The following is an 18,881-nucleotide window of genomic DNA, read 5'->3' on the forward strand; positions in this document are numbered from 1 at the left end:
TCCTAATACTGAAAATCTATAATTTACGTCACGTACACTATAGATTTTCAGTACTGGCAGTGAATATCGGAACGCAGCCATTATATATACTTCGTGTGGTCATGTCGGAAGTCGGATGCTTGGCGGGCGTTCGATAAAATAGTTCCGCATGCGCATGCGCCGCCTGATCATCCCACGAGCGGCGCTATCGTTTCCGTTTCGTCACAATCGTGACTCGCACTACGATAGACGGTGACTCGAGCACGCGTTTATTCGTTTTCGAGGATGTCTCGTAGCGCAACGTGATTCTTTCTGAGTTTTCATTGCCAGATCATTGCGGAACGTAATACCCCGAGCGAGCGGTAAGTAACACTCTTACAATTACCGGGCCCAGTCTCGCTGGCGAGAAATGAGCGTTGGATAAAAAGGTGGTAGCCAAGCGGCGGAGAGAGAGCGTCATGGCGCCGATGCCCTTCGCAATTCTTTGGGTCCTACTCTCAACGACCATCTTGTGTTGTCGATAAATCAATATACAGCGCACGCTTCTCGCTGAGAGTTAGTACGAGATAATTCATTACGACGTCAGACTGACAATATTCATCGGGCACAAAGGGTTTTCATTCTGCACGATGCGGTTGCTTTGTCTCTGATAGCACGATGGCCGCGCGGAATACTGCAATCTTTGATAATTCGATGCAATGCCGCCAGACATTCCGAGTAGGCGCGCGATAATAAATAAACGGAAGCGGTGACGTGTAGATTTTCGAATTCTCCATTTCTCTGGACAATAAATGATGATTCAACAACGTGTCCTTGAACACATTGGAACGTTATAAATGTTCAAAGGACGTTTTTTTATGCATGAGAAAATGATTATGAATAGTTACATCTGTGTAACAATGTGTCGATATATCTATATAATGATGTAACGGACATATTTGTGGAAATTTTATAGCAGCGCAAACAAGTGGACGAATAATTCGAACGCGCCGATTTTCAGTCTTACAGATTAGATTGGTCTCTTTTTTGAGCGAAATGGAATCTATGGACGCGCGTCTCGTGGCGCAAGCGTTGAACTACCATGGCCAACAGTTGCAGAAAGTATGGGAAGGAGAACGCAACGAAAACGAGCTGCTCATGCTCAATCTCAAGGATCCTAGCTTTGAAATATATCAACAGCGCCAAAAGACTCTCAGGTATGCATTATTGGTCACCTATGAAGATAATCTAGATATATTGAAATTTATTTGTTGCACCTCATTGTAATATTTTTAATTAAATAAAATGCTATATACTTTGCAGCTTTGGGGACAGAGGCAAACGTCTGAAGCTTCAACAATTCCTTGCTAAAAAAGCTGATGCCCTATACGATAAAGCAAACTTGGAGAAATCTACAGAATGCGTTAAACAAGAACTTGGAGATGAAGGTAATGATTTTTTAAAATATTTTCTTTTTCCTTTATCTTAAAGCGAGGCAATAATTACATAATAATGTTCATTTGTACTTTCAGAATTTTATGCTACAGTACCAGCACTTGATACTTTTGTCACCATGGAAAAATCTCAGCGCATTCGTAATTTTTTGGAGGTATGGAATGTTCAGAATATCAATAAAAAAAGCAAATATATAATTTTTTTACGATTCAAGTTGATATTATCTCTTTAATTTGCAGAGTTTGGTGGTTGGGGATGTAATTTACGCGCAAGTGATGGGTAAAAGCGCCGCAGGTCTGCTTCTGAAGGTGCTTTGCAACTGCAGTGACTGTCCCAGAGTTGTTACTGAATTAGGAGTTAAGGTATATGTCGATACGATACTTTTTATTAATATTTTTAAAAATTTTATATATCATTTTTCTATTTTATTTGTATATTTTTGATAAAGTTCGTGTATATTGTGTTTAATAGGCACTGATATTAAATACGGCCACTGTGCCGGCGGTGGACAAGAAAGGTGTAACAAGGGGCTACATGGCAAATGATCTCGTCTGCGTCGTAGTCAGTGAAGTTAACGTTGAAGCCGAGCGTGTTGTTGCAGTTATGAACATATCTGCTCGGGAAGGGCAAGCGCCGCACCCACCTATGGGACTTATTCATTCCGATGATCTTCCGGAAGCTTATAAGTAAGTTAATAGGATAAATTTGACTAGATATAATTGCAAGTCTACTGAATCCATAGTATCCTTCACTAACTCTTGTAAGTTGGTTTCTTATATTACTATGAGATATTTTATTTACACGATAAACGATGAAAGCGTTTTGTGATGTCACACTTTGTTCATTGTGTATTATCATATGAGCACTTGCACCGAGAAAGACAAAATCAAAATTTTTTTACCTAATTGTAATAGATCCAAGATCGATACACTGACTTCTTTAATTGTACATTGCTTTATAACATGATATAAATTTTATTACATATATAATTTAAGATTAAATAGGTAAGAATAATATGGCATGGTGGGAAAACAAAGCCGAATTTTAACAGAAGCACTGTGATACTAACAAAATTAGGTAAATTAGATTTGATTCCTCTTACACGTTTTTATGAATTTAGGTGCCAGATACTCTATGTAATGTAAAAAGTTGATAGTATGATGATGAATTTCTAATGTGATACAAATGAATTCGAACCTTGAATATTGGTTGATATGGCTCTGTTCCGCACATATTCTATCTACGTTTGCGATATGTTACTCTCAAAACACCAGCCAGACTATGGCGCAGATGACTTTTGAGGTTGAATTTCCAGTATGAGACGTTGAGCCTTGAGCGGTCAGAGTGAATGCAACAGACGGTAGGTATAACACTGATTTAAAGTTGTTTGGTCTCTTACCCGGGATATCCAGAATATATATGTATATATCCATATGTATGCTTATATTGTGTGTTTCTTTAAAATATATATTAATACAATCTTGCAAATTATTTTATATTGTAACAAGAGATATTTTTATGCGCAATCATTTTTCTTGTTGAAGGTAAGATAAAATAGACATAATCTTTACTAAAAGTCATATGAGATTTGAAGCAGAGACCAAACAACTTGAATCTTAATCGCCTCAACTTTTTACCTTTTTACGTTTAAGCCTCAAAAGAATCGCGCCTTGTCGTATAATAATGCCTTAATGTTTAAACTTACAGCTTATATTGACAAATAAAAAAAAAAGTGATGTCACATGTTGATAACAAATTGACACCACAAAATGCAAACAGGCGAAAGTACTACATCTAAAACAATTTTTTTGGTCACCCGTGGAAGATAATATATATTCAAGCGTGGCTCTCCCAACTTATTCTAGGGCTATGCAATTTATTTTATCGCACCAAAAAAAAATAAATAAATAAAATAAATAAAATAAATAAAAATCGAAACCACAGCATCGATTGATGATAGGCCGTGTGCTTTTGTGTTGAGAAAAAAAATCTGATTACAAATGTGATACAAAATACTAGAAATATACGTCTTAATGGTACATGAAAGGTGAGAGACGAGTTTACATAATATTGAGGTTGTGTACCAATGTGAATTTATAACTATGAGATTATATCTGGTAATAAAGGAATTTTACCTTCTGCCATCCTTGTTCGGACCCCTGCTGCTTCTTAACGGTAGAAACGGTAGATTTTGAACGATTCTAATACCAGAAGTTGCAACAATCTGTGTAGGATGAATTTAAAAAGATTGAAATTAAAGCACTTTTGGCATTAGTATCATCTCATTGAATAATACATGCAGATCGAAGTAAAGAAGCATCACATTGTGCAGAAATAATTGAATAACAAAACTATTTAATGTGGGAATTTTATGTGGGAAGACTGCAATGGATAATGTGCACATATAAATATACACATGTATGAGAATATAAAAAATATATATATATATCGAGATGTGTCAGAGAGAAAACCGAGCTGCACATGCATTGCCAAACAGGCGATATTATCAACAGGATCATGAGGACTCGGCTGTCATGGTTATCAAGTCTTTGGTTTTACCGTTAACGAAGTAGCTTCGGTTTCCTCCTCTTTGACAAAGGTCACGACGATTTTTGCAATATTTGATAATCAAATATTTTTCTCTGTGGTGTAGGAAAGCGATGGACAACAAAGGCCAGACTTATGAAACGCTGTTGGAGAATAGTACTGGCTTCAACAATCCGAACAACATAAAATATCTGTGCGACTTGATCAGCCTTGGACAAGAGAATCATTCTAATATGGTTGGATTGAGGTAAGATGTCACCAAATTACACTATAAATTATATTAATAAATATGAAATAAATTTTATTTTCATATGTTTAATTATTTTTACTTTTATTGATATGCAGAGAGAGATTTCCACCGAATGAATACGCCTCCGAATTACGACAAGCGCAAGCAAGCAAATGGGCTTTCCGAAGCGTTGCTGAGGGTATAGATCATTTCAAGGCCGGTCGTCATTCCGAAGCTTTTCAGTGCCTCAACAAAGCACTCACCGTTGATCCTCGGAATGTTGAAGGCTTAGTCGCTCGAGGAGCATTGTAAGTTTTCCTATTAATATTTACAATTTAGTATGTTGATATATCCATAGATGCGTTTAAATATACTATCTTCTGTTTTGCACAGATATGCAAATAGCGGAAGCTTCAAGAAAGCGATTGACGACTTTGAAACAGCTTTGAAATTAAATCAAACACATGCAAATGCTCGTAAGTATATGGCGGAAACGTTGGTGGCGCTCGGTCGTAGTTACGAGGACGAGAAGAAATACGAAGACGCTCAAAAGGCGTATGAGAATTGCTTGGCGATCGCACCGTATCATGAGGAAGCGCGAAATTCCATCGAATACATAAAGTCTAAGACTCTTACAGCATCACTGAATCCTTTGGATACCTTTAAGAGCTTCGAAGCCGAAAACGACGTTGTAGAGAACAAGAAAGATAAAAAGAAACGCAAAAAAGAGCGAAAATCTAGATCAAAAAAGAGACAGAGATGGAGTTCCAGTTCGAGTTCTTCGTCCAGCGGTTCTTCGAGTTCTTCAAGTTCGGATTCGAGCAGCTCGTCGTCATCCGGAAGCTCTCGTTCGGCGTCCCGTTCGCCGAACCGTAAGCGCAAGCACAAGAAAGATCATCGCAGTTCGCTTTCACCGCTTAGCAAGCGTATGGCTCAATATAATAATCCTCCGGCTGCAGCTGCTACTACTCATGATACTATCACTCCAGCCTCTTATACTGCAAATACGCGCGAAAAAGTTGATGACTATGAAACTAAAGTACGCAAGTTTCTTGAGCAGACCAAGGACGATTCCGATTACGAAGATAAGGCAAGTATAATTTTATAATTTACATTACTCCTTATAGATTTACTCAATTACAATATATTTCAAGTATCAAAATTAAAATAATACGAGATTATTTTTTTATGCGAACAGGTGAGAAAATTCTTGGAAGAGACAGCGAGATGGAAGAGAGAAAGGGAAAAAGAAAAGAAACATTCTGAGAGCGAAAAAATGAAGAAAAAGAAGAAGAAAGAGAAGAAAGGAAAAGATAAAGAGAAGGAAGATAAGAAGAGTCGAAAGAAAAAGAAGAAGGAAGAACGAAAAAAGCGTAAAAACAAGGATAAACTTGAACGAGATTTAGAAGCGTTGAAAAAGTCATCTTTGCCAGACTTGGAACAATTAGAGTCCAAACTTAATGCTTATTATGCGAAGGTTGAGAAAGACTGTGCGGCGCTAAAAAGGTTGGAATCTTTATTAGGAATGTCTCGATATAATGAGTTTAATATATATATATTTTTTTTTTTTTTTTAAATTATTCGGTTAACAACCTATATTAAATTTAACTTTGTGTTGTAATGCAATCATTTCTCCTTTTATTTACATTAATTTCATATCCTCAGCTAACGCAATTAAACGGAAATCACGCGGTCGTCAGATATTGTATTTTACTTGTGTTTTTATATTTACTAGGTATGTAGCACAGTATAATGACATACCTTCCCCTCTTAGCAACGCGGAGAAGCTCGCTGAGAGTTCACGGAGGGAGGAAGAGCTACGCAGAGAGAGGGAAAGAGAGAGAGATGAAGCTTCGAAGGCGTATCACGAGCGAGAATCCAGAGTGCCGATGACTGCGCAACAGAGGAAGGGTACATATATATATATAAAATATTAACACGTTTGCTACCATGTGTCACATATGTGTAACGCATTGATTCTCATGAGAACTCAACGTTACATGACAGGAATGAACCGTAGTGCCAAAGCCTGGTCGAACGGTTTTCCGACCAAATAATGATAGCGAACGTGTTCGTATAGTAATACAACAATACAATAAAATCTCACTATAATTGTTTATCGTAGAAATACAGAGAAAGCCACTAACAGACATATTTGAACAAGAGTCTCAGTTGATTCATCCAGAACCGAAGCTGCCTACGTTAGACACCGCTGCATTGAATGCAAAATGGAAAGCTGCACAAGCTGCTAGGTGAGTACATGAAGCACATACAACGAATCTTTATTATAAACCTACAAAATTTAATATTTCATATTTTGTGTTAAAATAAACACATGTAAAAGACTATGAACATTTCGAGATTTATTTTAAAATCATCTTTAACAAAATGGCGGTAAATTATACTATGTTTTAACAAGAACGTTTATTTACATTTTCTTTTTCTACTCATGGAAAATAAATACATTATTTACGACGTACATTCACGCCTGGTTCTTATTTGAACTTTATATGTGCTTATTTTGATATTATATTAGATATGTTCATCTGAAATATGAATTAAATTGTTCCATATAAGTTTCAATCTATATTTCAATTGAACATACTATATGTATATTATCAGAGTCATTTTCACTTATATTATTGAAATTTTAATTTTTAAATTTTATTTGACTGCAAATTTAAACATTAATGTATAATTTTAGACAAAAGGACGTTCCTCCGCAAAAATGGCAAGATGTTCCACCGGAAAACAAGAAGATGCAATCTAATGTTTTTGTGGATAGTGATGAGGACGATGATAACGAAATGGAAGAAAGAATTCAACGCGCGGCTCTCGAAAAGTCCTTAAATATACGAAAGCAGATGCAACGTGAACTTGCCGAGAAAAGGGCGCCGCCACCGCAGCCTGCACCCACGCCGCCGCCGCCATTGCCTAAAGAACCTCCGATACCAAAACAAGCGCCCGTCAAGTATCCTACGCCGCAACCGCAGAATAAATTCCAATCATACAAAGATCCCGTTATGTCTATCTCGCAAACGACACCAACCAAATTCGGTTCTAGCAACAATTTGGGAGGCAAGTTTCAGCCGATTGGTCAAAACAGCGGAACCGGACATCCACCCGAACCACCGCGCCCTCCGCCACCAGTGAAGAACCAGAATCAAGCCAAAGGGCCGAGAACCGATTCCGATAGCGAGGCCGAGCGAGGTCAACATCGACAGACTCCGAAGAAACGTGAATCGAGCGGTAGAGGCGGCGTGAGCAAGCGCATGAGTAGAGACCGTCCAGCGAAACGATCGCGCAGTCGATCTCGCAGCGCATCCAGTTCGGGCTCGTCAAGATCTCGATCGCCGAGGCGGAGCCGTTCACGATCATACTCGAATCGACGATCAGGCAGTTATGAGAGAAAGTACAGCAGATCTCCTTCGGGAACGTACAGCAGATCGCGATCACGATCACGAACTAGATCGTACACGAGAAGTCGCAGCCGCAGTAGGTCAGGTGATCGAGGTTACTATCGCAAGAGACAATTTCGGCCGTACAATAATCGCGGCACATACTACAAGCCACGCTTCCAAGGCTTTAACAATCCGAATCACCGCGGCGGCGGTAATAATTTCCAAAACCGGAATCGTTTCTACAACAATCAGCACAACAATCGTTTCGGCAATCGTCGCGGTGGTGGCTTTAATAATCGTGGCGGCCGTGGCGGTCGCGGTAACCGTGGTGGCAGATTCTTCCACAACAAACAAAATTTCCGTGACTTCCGCGATAGAAGGGACTTTAGGGATCGCCGTGCATCATCGCGCGATCGATACAGCGATCGCAGCTACTCGCCCGATCCGATGAGGAAGGTGGACGAAGCGAAGGAGAAAATCAACAAGATGCTCGAGGGTGGCGACGACGTCGAACATCAGCAGGGTGGCAGCGGTGGCTCGACCGTACCACCTAATAAGAGGCAAGCCGGGCCCTTGAGCGAAGGAGAGGAGAGGGACGATGATGACTATGAGAGGTGGGGAGAGGGAGAGGGGGGCGATGCAGCTAACACCAAGGTTGGTTAGACTCCGCGTAGGTTTTCGGCATACGGCAAATGGCCGACTCGTCTTCTTTGCGATGACGATCATGATAACAATTGATGATAAAAGCGAGAAATAGCTGACACAGAAAGTGAAAATGATGATGATGATGATGATGATGATGATGATGATCAGCCACACACGCGAGGAACAAACTAACTCTCGTTTGTTGCCAGAATGAAGGGGTTGAACCTGTCGACGGTAACCTGGAAGGCAAGGAGTACTTCATTGAGCGCATGAAACAGCGAAGCAAGAACGTTTTAATGCAGAGAGCCATTGCAGCTAAGATTTGGTAGATATTGGCGCCGCCGTCGCTGCTTCTCTGTGATATAATCGCTTTCTTCAAGTCGCTCTTAGTTAATTAGGTAGTTGACACGATTGACACGAGGCATATTGAGACACTTTCCAAGTTTTAATAACGATCACTCTATCTCTTTTGTTATCACAAACTGTCATAACCGTATTTCTGATAAACTCGATAATTCCATTTTTTAAATGCGTTATTTTAATTTTGTTCCAAGTCTGAACGCGAATTAGATTTAAAAAACTTAAATCTAACTTATATAATTAATCGAATATCAATGTAATCAATTATGGCTACTATACTGTTGATTTTCATAAATGGAGTTTTATCGATACTTTAGGGAATATAATTTTGTCCTGATAATTTTTGGGATTTTAAAAATAAGTTTATCTCAACATGAATCAAGAGAAATTTCTTTTATATTTATCCAATATATTACTATTTACTCTGTGTGTAATAATAATAATTAGATTTTTTTGTTATAAAAAAATTCATTAACATGCAATAATTAATGTATAAAATTGTAAAAACAACATCACTGGCGAGTGGCTTTTCATTATCATTCGTTATCAGAAACGGAAGTCCATTTTCATTTAATTATTATCTAATGATGTATTTATTTTGTATGATAAGGGGAAACACATTCATAGTTACATTGGAGCAAGCACGATTAATCAAAGCGGAAGACCATAATTTTTATTTCGAAAATTTCTCAAATCTAACGTGTCACTATAGCTCGTATATTCGAATATGCCTAACAATAAAACTTCCGTTTCGGTTGATCCTAATAATTATAAGAATTAAATTACATAGCAACATAATAGTATCCCCAAGATGAACATCTTTTATTCCCAATAGAGGGGGAAAAAAAAAACACGAATACGTTATTAATCTCTTTTACGATTGTTTAGTTTAAGCTATAATATACGAGTAATTTTAAAGTAAAATAATACCTATATGTTGTATGTAAACCGAGTTGCTGTACAATTGAAAAATCCACAAATATATAACGCAAAACCACCGCAAGAGACTCGTTGCGATTTCTCGCCAAAGGAAATGAACATGTATCTTCCTCTTCCTGTGCTCAAGTATATCTAACGACCCTTTAGTCACGATTTATAGCACGTCGTGCCGATATCGAGAATTTGCATACGAGAAAACTGGTCTAGCATTGATAATCCGGCAATGCACCAGTTTGATATCAGACGAGTACTTAAGTCCGACGGTGCATACACTTTTCTCGTATTCCTCGAAACTGTCTCGGACACAATGAAATTCTTCGAAGCGCGATTCGTGCTTTTCGCTTTCGCTGTTCTTTCCGGCGTTTATTGTTCCGGTGATTTGGACGATGGGTCTGTCAGCGAGATCGGTGAGAGTAAGTTGTATTGTTTAAAACGCACGTTTCTCTTTCGCGTTGTTTGCAAATTCGTATGAGATTAAAATTCTTAAGCGAGAAATCTCAATCATACGGAACGTATGTTTTTTTTCTTAGTACATGCGATATAGAGAAAGGTTTTTTTTTTGTTTTCTAGATTTAGATTATCAAAACTATCAAGATCTTGATATGTTTTCTTCCGTGGAATGCGAGGAGAAGGAGGAGTACAGCGAGTGTTCTGGGGATCGGACGTGCCAGAAAACATGTGAAAATATGGACCATTGGGAAACGATGAGTTGCGCCAGGACGAAAGTCTGCATTCGCGGTTGCGTCTGCGAGGACGGCTACGTGCGGGATGATAACAGCGGCGTCTGCGTCAGGGAAAACAGCTGCCCCAGAGTGAGACATTAACTTCGTAAAAAATAGAACGTTAAAGGAATAAGTGTCCAGATGATAACAAACGCAAGTTGAAAAGAACCGTGTGATAAATGCGCAACGAGCGGAATTTATCGAGCTTCGTTAATATACATATATAGATGCTTTTAAAAACCATTCTTTTATGTGCTATGCGTAATTAATTGAATGTAATTAATTACGAATGATTCAACGCAAATGCATCTTGTGTCAACGTCTCGAAATAAAAACGATTACCCCGAAAAGAATGTCACGATATAGTTTAAATTGGATAAATTATGCATTCCACAAACGTGTTTGCGTACATCGACGTTCGTGCACCTGCGTATACATACATTCCGTAGGATAAACGCGTCTCGCCGTTTAGTATTCGCTTACTGACGTAAAAGGAACATACAAGTACAAGCTTTATCGTACCGCGAGCCATTTGAATTCCATTTCAAATTCACTGAAGCCTGAAGCCGCTCGTAGACTTTCATGCGGTTACATTTCTACCAATCGAGAGACATCGCGCGAGAGGTCTAATACGCCACGTGTCTTCCGCAAATAATTTTAAGAGCCAGTTCTGCTTAATTAAATAGAAAAGAAGGGTTTGCGAGGAATTTCGAATTTTTATTGACTTCATTTCTTTTTTCGAGACATTTTTTTTTCGCGACATCGAGGAAATGTCTCGCCGATGGCGGTGGTCGAGAGGGCGAAATTCCATCGCGATGCAACGCTTCGCGAAATCCCACGTTACTCCTAACTCGCATGACTTCTCGAGATCCGGTGTCGGTGGCATCGTGTAACCACGCGCACGCATACAGATCAACCATCGTACCACGCGCGGGCACTCGCACGTAAACGCGCGCGCGCGCGCGGTCGTTGCTGTTTAGTGTGATGATCTCTCTTTCTCTCTCCCTCTGCCGTGACTTCCTCTCGGCGAGGCAGGCGAGGCCAGTCTCGGTCGGCCTCGGTCGTCCTTGCCCCTTCTGCTAGGCAGCACGTCCGTTACCATCTACTAGCTGGCGCGAAAACATCAACTCATTCCCAACGGATTAGAAAGGCTCGCCAGCCAGGGTCCCGAGTAGTGATGGGCCCGATCCAATTTTCTCGTTGACAGCGCATCCCCGATCAGAAATCAGACTATGTTCTAACTAAGCGTTATCGAGTACTTTCGATTTTAGGAATAAAGAAAAATATGACAAAAAAAACGTGTGATTTGAGAACGGCGGAGTTTGATCAGAAGAGCAACAGGCAACGGGATCAAGAATTTATGGCATGCTGTTAACATTTTGAAATATGGGCCCCGTCGAGGACCGCGTTCAGGATCATTGCAGGGTTCCTGATTTACAACCTCGTTTCAAACAGATCGAGATGACAGCTGAAATAGGATATTGAGATAAATATAACTTGCAGCTACAACGTATTCACTTTTTTCGGAGATTATTAGTAAATATCTGAGGTGTTTACGGGAGTACAAAGAAGATTAGCACATACTTAAGATTCTGAATACATTATCCCATTACCACTAACAACTCAAATTATCTTTTATGTCCGTATCGCTTTTTTACTTTTACATATTAATATTTGTTGGGGAAAATTCAAACAAAAGAGATTGTAATAATCTTGTACATCTATCGTAACTCATTTTACGTTACAATAAATAATATACTCGGTATAATAATCATAAATTTTGTAGAAAAAAAATATATATGCGATATCTCAAAATAAAATGTTCTGTCGTAATTGAAAAAAGCGAGTGACATATTTCGAGCAATGTAATCTTAACTTAAAATACGATTAAATCGTAATCGAAGAAAAATCACGGTTGATCCCATCGCTAGCATGGGGGGAATCCTCCTCCCGCCGCCTCTCTCCTCGCTTCTCACGAACCATTTGCGCGTAGGAGGGAAAGTTACCGGGAATTTCTTCCTCCCTCTTCTCTCTCCCGGCATCGCGTTTCCTTCGGACACCTCGACGGAAGCTGCGACCTCGGCGATCGGCGCTCGGTCACGAAAACGAACGGACGGAACAAAGCAGGCGCGTGCTTTTTGTACGCTGTCAAGCGCGCGCCGGAAGGGTCGGCAGGAAACGTTCGCGTAGGTACCGATTCTAGCCACGTTCGAGACTGTCGGACTCTCCTCCCAAGTTTCGGCTGGAATCGATGAAACGTTCTTCTAGCACATCGTGTGGATCTGCGAAAGATAAAATTCTCAGAGGCACATTTCGAGTATACGATGAAATAGACGCGTTTATTTCGCATATTCGGATATCCTTGGCGATATTAACGTTTCCGTAGAATTACGATAACTTTATTACGCATGATAGATTTGAATTATTCTGCCTAAGATGTTTTTAGCGTTTATTATTTTACCTTTTGTAAAGAGAAATTTATTTGAACCGCATCATGATGAAAAAGATCCGCGTATCTCATCTACGCGTATCTCATGCGTGTACGCGGGAAGATCCGAGAAATACGCTGGAAAAGAACGGCGACACGCGGCATTACCGCGAGAAAGACCGCCGATGAATTATGATCCAATTAAGATCACGCGTCCGACATCCACCGTCTCGCTCTCCATCACCGGTCGATAAACATTAGCTGACTAATGTCTACATTTAATATACCAACGGTGGTATCCTGTAACAAAACAAACTGTAGCACGTCCTAATAATGTCATTAGAGATATTACTTCCTTGTCGACGCACTGATGAACTTGAAAAAGTTTCTTTCTCGCACGCGTACCGAATACAGTTAAACGAGAGATTCAAGTTAATTATCCCTCCGTGTACTAATGTTAACAGTCAATATTAATATCCTCGGAAATTTACATCGACTCGACAAGCAGATGTAAAAATATTTAGATACAACACGGATGCTTCGAAAACGTTCAATTATATTTAATATTTATAATTTTGTTTTCAAGCCATTTTTTCCATTATACTTGAATTAAATATAATGTAGAAAAATTCTGCATATTTAAATCTTAAATAATCTTAAAACAAAGAAATGCAGAATACTTGTTCAGTCAAGTTGCATATCTCTGTTTTTCTGTATTAGGCAAATATCCCAAAGGCGCCGATCGGCACCTCAGAAAATGTGCAAATAACGTGTAAATGCATGCGGGACGATAAGCATGCTGGGCGATGAATCACCTGCATCGTCGTTGTCACCGGATTCACGACGGCCGTTACCGTTGGCCATCACCTCTCGGAATCTTTCCGACCGCGCAACCGGATGTATAAGATGAGACGAAGACGCGGGATGTAAAGAGGGTAGTAGAAGACCTCGCATTCTTCAATCATTATGAATGCGAGATATTGCGACCTCTATCGCTGATGGGCTAAAAATGAAATGTGAGCAACAACCATAGACGTAGGAGAAGTATAGATCGCGCACATGTTATGCTATCTATTACATATTCGCGCGCCAAAATTAGAAAAAGAACGCAATGTCACGAAAGTATGTTTATCTCTCTCTCTCTCTCTCTTTTTTTTTTTTTTAAACTAGAGGGAAATTTTTCCCATGGCAATTATAATTTACAGACGTTGCATTTTTTCTTCTAACTTTGGCGCAAGATTTGTCCGATACCCGCAGTCTATACTTCCTACGTCTATGGCAACGTCTACGATTGTGAGCCGATATAATTACCGACATAATATATGTTGCATTCTTGCACTTTTTCCTTGTTCATTGTGGCATGATCTATATAGACATGCGCAGTTTATGCCGAAAGCGCAAAGATGTTTGCGAGCGTGACGAACGTACTACATATGTTCTCTGAAGCTTGGAGATTTCGAAGAATTCATTCTATTGACCGTCTGATGAAATGGAAAGAGAAGATCATTACGGAGCCGAGGTTCCTTTATTATGAAGATTTTTACGCTATCTACACACTGTCATGTTTTATCATGTTTAATGTAATATCTGAAAAATTTTGTAATTGTTTTCTTTTTTTTTTTCTTTATTAACGAAACCCCGCGTTTGCGATACATGCCGACGTGCATTATCTGTCGGAACGTGCCCGGAGACGCATTCCTGCGACGAAAGCGAAAAAGGAACAAAAAAAAAAAAAAACACCACACGATGATTCATTGATTAATCTTGCCTCGTTCTACTTGTCGCGTTAACGTCCAAATTGAATAGCTATACGTTATAAAAAAATGTATATTACGTCATACTATCCGTAAGGAAGCAATGCGGTTGCCTATCGAGATTGCTTGATTTATTGCATTTAAGTGTCGGAAACTGCAGCAGCTTGTTAGAGGATGTAATATAAAATACGAGCGCATAGTTGCAACCGCGATATGCTCGTCCCCTCGACCGCTCTTCCCTTCTCTCTCATCTCTTCCCACATCTCCCCCCCCCCTCTCCCTCTATCTTCCCCCTCGCATCGCAGTACCGGTCTTTCGCCGTAAAACCGATAAATTATGCATTCCATTATTCATGCTCGCTCGCCATAATCATGTACCGACGGTTGACAAGATCCTGTCATGCTTTACAGGCCTCTCGGGCACCGCGTTTGTTCGCTACTTCGAGGTAAGGAGGACCGTTTACGGCAGTGACTGTGAGCTATTCAATTTACCAGCTTGAATACGGCTGAGCTTTGAGGATCGAAGGATATACGCGGAAGAGGAGAAGACGCGGAACGCCCGTCTAGTTGAGTCCGCGCGAAGCTCAAAAGGCCAGAAATGCCGGAAAGTAATAAATTATTTATAACCTACACCCTCTTATAAGAGCCTATCACAAAGTTTTATGCCTGTCTTATTTCGCACGCGCCCGCTCGCATATTCGATGAACACAAATGCTAGATGTAATAGTAAAATATTTAAAATATAGAATATTAGCACACACGTGAGCTGTGTATATGTATATATGTCTATTAATTCGATATCACGTAGCGTACCATTTTTTTCTCTTCTCATTTAAATTATCGTAGATACAAATCCGGTAAAGTTTGAAGCTTAAAATGGCGATTGAACATATCGAACATATTCTCAATTTTTCTTTGGATATACGTCGACATATTTATAAAATAATTATATTTTTATCCGAATATTGTGATCTGAAATCTAAATGTGCGAAGAGATTGAAAGAAACTATAAGCCATATAATTTTTTATACGTGTTGACAGAACGGAGAACGATCGCGCGATTTGACTACCGACAACGATCGATCCTGTCGCGAGCAAGTTTTCGCCAAAGACAGGTACATATATATACATATAACTAATTCTCCTTATAAGTTATATACGGCATTTTATGGGAAGAAACTTATGGGAAGAGGCTTAAAATTCTAAGCTCAAGTTCTCTCGGCGATTCGTAATGGGAAGTAAACGGGCGCGCGTTCGAACGCGCGGCGTTCGGCCATGTTCGGCGGCGCTCGGCTATCCTCGCGTCACGACCGCCCCCGCCATGTCGAGTTCCCACTCTACATCTCAGTCAGTCAGTGCCGCTAGTGGGGAGTGAGGACGAGTGGGAAGAGTGGGAGCGACGCGCAGACGTCACGGTGGAAGGTTCAATTGTCGGTGAATCGTTGCGACGAGCGGACGGTGCGCGTGATAAGGATCGAGCGAGGGATTAAGAGCGCGTGCCTCGCGATTGCTGCGATCGGTACTCGACGAGAAAGGGCGCGACGTTTATTTCGTCCGTCGCGAGGTTCCGTTCCGGATCGCGAGTACGAGTGTGTCGGCGTGCGCGCGCACGCACGCCGGGCGGCGAACTTCACGCAGGTCGCGCGCGACCGGAGTGCTTGCTGGACTTTGATCGACTCGGCCGATCGGATCTCTCTGTTCTTTTTTTTTTCAATTTCGTCTTTTTTTTCGACACGTTGAGATGTGTTTCACGGCAGCGATATATCTCGCGCGATAGCGACGCGATATTTCATGCTCCGTGACGTTGACGGAAAGAAGTGAGCGCGCGGGCGCGCGCGTTTATCACGATCGCGCGATCGAAAGAGAGAATCGGCTGTGAGTGGAAGAGAGAAGGGAAAAATATACAAAGAAACTCTCTCTCTCTCTCTCTCGTGTGACGCTCTTAGTGTGTGCATCGGTTTTTGGGATTTCTACGTTGCTTGGTTTTTGTGCAACGCGCGTTGTGCAACCGTTTTCTGGAGTTTGGAGATTCAACTTTCTGTGACAGAAGCTCTCTGGCAGCAACGGCCATGACCGCGGACAGCCTGTTCGAGACTACCAGCATCCCGGGGCACCTCGCTCCCACGCCCGAGAGACTGGAGAGACTTCTCTCCAAACAGACCCTCGAGGAGCTTTACGAGGTCGAGGAACAGCCTTTCGCACGGTAAGTTACGACTCGAAACTTATCTCTTTCTCTCTCTCTCTCTCTCTCTCTCTCTCTCTCTCTCTCTCTCTCTCTCTCTCTCTCTCTCTCCCCCTCTCTCCCTCCTTCCCTCTTTCTCTTTTCTCCCCTTTACTTCTCTCTCCTTTCCCCTTTGATCGCTCCATTCTCTTTTTCCCCCGGATTGTCTTTGTCTTGGGGTAACATAACGAGGCTTAGACCGCTTCCGACCTGCGCGACTCCGATGACCTCCCGAGGTCGAGCTCAACCTCTTTTGTGTACGTGTGTGCGCTCGATGTCTATCAATATTTACGCTCGAGTCGATAGCTATAATGAATGCTGATATAGTGAGTTTTTTGCTATTACCGACTTTGATAGAATATCAAATCATCAAATTCCGCTCAAGAAACTTAACACGAGAGTTTAATGGCATTCGTTAACGAGTTGTATTTAGTTCAGTTGATTGGACATTTACGAACATTCTGTCAATGATAATAAAGTTGTTTCAAAAATCGCATTGAAAGAAATTTAATGTGTATGTATGTGTAAATGTAATATTGATATCAATTTCACACAATTCTTTTCACATGTTCGATTAAATTACTTTGCGTGTAAAAAAAATATATGTATACAATATAATATATATATATATTTGAATAAATTTATAAAAAGTTAAAAATATGAAATATGTGCCGAATAAATAGATAAAGCGAGAAAGAATGTCAACGATAAGAATTAAATCTAATTTACTGAAAAATTTGGAAAAAAAAAAACTATGTAATAATCAATTCGTTAATCATTTATAGAAGAGAAATGTTGATAGATCTTTTATCCTTTTTTAATATAATTTCCGATATAAGATATTTTGCATTACAATAAAATAAATTATGATTATATCTATAATATGTCGAGATGTGGAAAATTATATTAACGTAAGACTCTGTATAGAAAGTCGATGATAGATACGCGCAAAGAGAAAGGCCGATAAGAAAAATATATTTGTATTTCTTATTCGATACGATGACGTGTGGAGTTTTCAATGCCGCGAGATTATTGATTGCAAATTTATACACAAAGTGGAGCAGCAAATATCCTAGTGAAAATGGACCATACCGGTTTTCAATTACGCTTTCATTTCTGGTGTATACTATTTGAAAAATGTCTCAGAGTACACAGCAAAATATAAAGATTTTTCCTTGAAAAAATATGATTCATAAAAAAATTATTATATAAAATATTTACACACACACACACACAAAATATTTAAATATGCATTATATAATATTTTTACATTACATATATTGTATGTATGTGTGTGTGTGTGTGTGTGTGTGTGTGTGTGTGTGTGTGTGTGTGTGTGTGTGTGTGTGTGTGTGTGTGTGTGTGTGTGTGTGTGTATATATATATATATATATATATAGGTATAGGTATATCGCGCTCTTGAAATAAATTATCCGATTATGCGCGACGTGATTTAATGCTATTGTATGAGAGCGTGAATGTGCGATTTATCATTGAAGACGATAAATGCGTGCGAAGTAACGCGAGATACGGGTAATTAGTATTTCGTGACACGCGCGTGTCTCAATGTGATTACTTGCAGGTTTAATAGAAGCGCGATCTCAGGAGATTTCGAAATATGTATATCGTACTATAGAACACGCGCGCGTGTACATATACGGCGTAGCAAAAATATACACCGATAAAGCATAGCGCGTCTTAAAAAGTTAAAATTATCTATTTAATTAGCTCAATATGATGAAATATCATTAATGAGTTATTTGCGTTTAATTTAAATCTCTCACAATATCGCAAGAAATTAATAATAGACAATTAGATTTTAATTTTAAATATTAAATTGAATCAGTTTACACAAAAATTTCTTACTTTAACAAAGATGAATCTTTCATCATTCTCACATTTTGTATCATAGTTACAATTACATTCAATCGTTATATTAAAATTTCCGTATAATTGCACATAATACGATATACATAAAAAAAAAAAAAACATGCTCGTGTTTGCATTTCCCTCTCATCGTCACTGTAATTCACCTTTTATTAATTTTTCGCACATTGTTCGCGTATCGAGCTTACTTGCGTAACCGCTTGTTAAATCACGCGCATCGTCGGAAACGCGCTCGTTATGGAACCATTTCACACACGTGTTTACGGTTTTTTTAGCGTTATACCGCAGAATAGCAATGCCCCTTCTTGCAATAGATCGTTATACGCTACAAGAGAG

The 18,881-nt window shown here is 39.6% G+C and overlaps 3 protein-coding genes and 1 long non-coding RNA gene across 5 annotated transcripts in view; 3 read left to right on the plus strand and 1 right to left on the minus strand.

The window, feature by feature from the left end:
* The first annotated feature begins 212 nt into the window (after positions 1-212).
* On the plus strand, positions 213-9,598 carry LOC138932109 (tetratricopeptide repeat protein 14 homolog). 2 transcript variants are annotated; one of them, XM_070293688.1, is made up of 14 exons: positions 213-341; positions 980-1,175; positions 1,282-1,406; positions 1,491-1,567; positions 1,653-1,775; positions 1,885-2,099; positions 4,067-4,207; positions 4,306-4,497; positions 4,583-5,279; positions 5,388-5,695; positions 5,925-6,100; positions 6,315-6,441; positions 6,894-8,244; positions 8,445-9,598. In XM_070293688.1, exons 2-14 carry the CDS (start codon positions 1,015-1,017, stop codon positions 8,562-8,564), a joined length of 3,813 nt encoding a protein of 1,270 aa, XP_070149789.1. In that variant the 5' UTR covers positions 213-341; positions 980-1,014; the 3' UTR covers positions 8,565-9,598. The 2 variants fall into 2 exon arrangements, with proteins under 2 accessions (XP_070149789.1, XP_070149788.1); XM_070293687.1 differs by having other exon boundaries at positions 5,964-6,100; positions 6,894-8,495.
* An 81-nt stretch (positions 9,599-9,679) lies between these two features.
* Positions 9,680-10,592, plus strand: LOC138932110 (uncharacterized). The gene is made up of 2 exons (XM_070293690.1): positions 9,680-9,959; positions 10,105-10,592. Exons 1-2 carry the CDS (start codon positions 9,758-9,760, stop codon positions 10,356-10,358), a joined length of 456 nt encoding a protein of 151 aa, XP_070149791.1. The 5' UTR covers positions 9,680-9,757; the 3' UTR covers positions 10,359-10,592.
* A 1,480-nt stretch (positions 10,593-12,072) lies between these two features.
* On the minus strand, positions 12,073-13,590 carry LOC138931695 (uncharacterized). Its single transcript, XR_011446664.1, has 3 exons — positions 13,500-13,590; positions 12,718-12,984; positions 12,073-12,538 (listed from the first exon to the last, which is right to left on the minus strand). It is a non-coding gene; the product is annotated as an uncharacterized lncRNA (long non-coding RNA).
* A 2,173-nt stretch (positions 13,591-15,763) lies between these two features.
* LOC138931690 (serine/threonine-protein kinase 17B) overlaps positions 15,764-18,881 on the plus strand; it is a 70,342-nt gene continuing 67,224 nt past the window's right edge. The window contains exon 1 of the mRNA XM_070292708.1: positions 15,764-16,640. Within this exon, the coding sequence (XP_070148809.1) occupies positions 16,507-16,640 (134 nt within the window). The 5' untranslated portion in view covers positions 15,764-16,506. The remainder of the gene's footprint in view (positions 16,641-18,881) is intronic.

This window comes from Polyergus mexicanus, unplaced genomic scaffold (assembly GCF_030449975.1).
Source record: "Polyergus mexicanus isolate NDT 795.1 unplaced genomic scaffold, iyPolMexi1.0 SCAF_3, whole genome shotgun sequence".
NCBI classification, from domain to species: domain Eukaryota; kingdom Metazoa; phylum Arthropoda; class Insecta; order Hymenoptera; family Formicidae; genus Polyergus; species Polyergus mexicanus.

Coding starts and splice junctions, on each gene's coding strand:
- LOC138932109 (XM_070293688.1), top strand. CDS start 1,015: ATGGAATCTATGGACGCGCGTCTCGTGGCGCAAGCGTTGAACTACCAT. Junction 2,100..4,066: donor GATCTTCCGGAAGCTTATAA/GTAAGTTAATAG, acceptor TCTGTGGTGTAG/GAAAGCGATGGACAACAAAG. Junction 8,245..8,444: donor GCGATGCAGCTAACACCAAG/GTTGGTTAGACT, acceptor GTTTGTTGCCAG/AATGAAGGGGTTGAACCTGT.
- LOC138932110 (XM_070293690.1), top strand. CDS start 9,758: ATGCACCAGTTTGATATCAGACGAGTACTTAAGTCCGACGGTGCATAC. Junction 9,960..10,104: donor CGGTGAGAGTAAGTTGTATT/GTTTAAAACGCA, acceptor TTTGTTTTCTAG/ATTTAGATTATCAAAACTAT.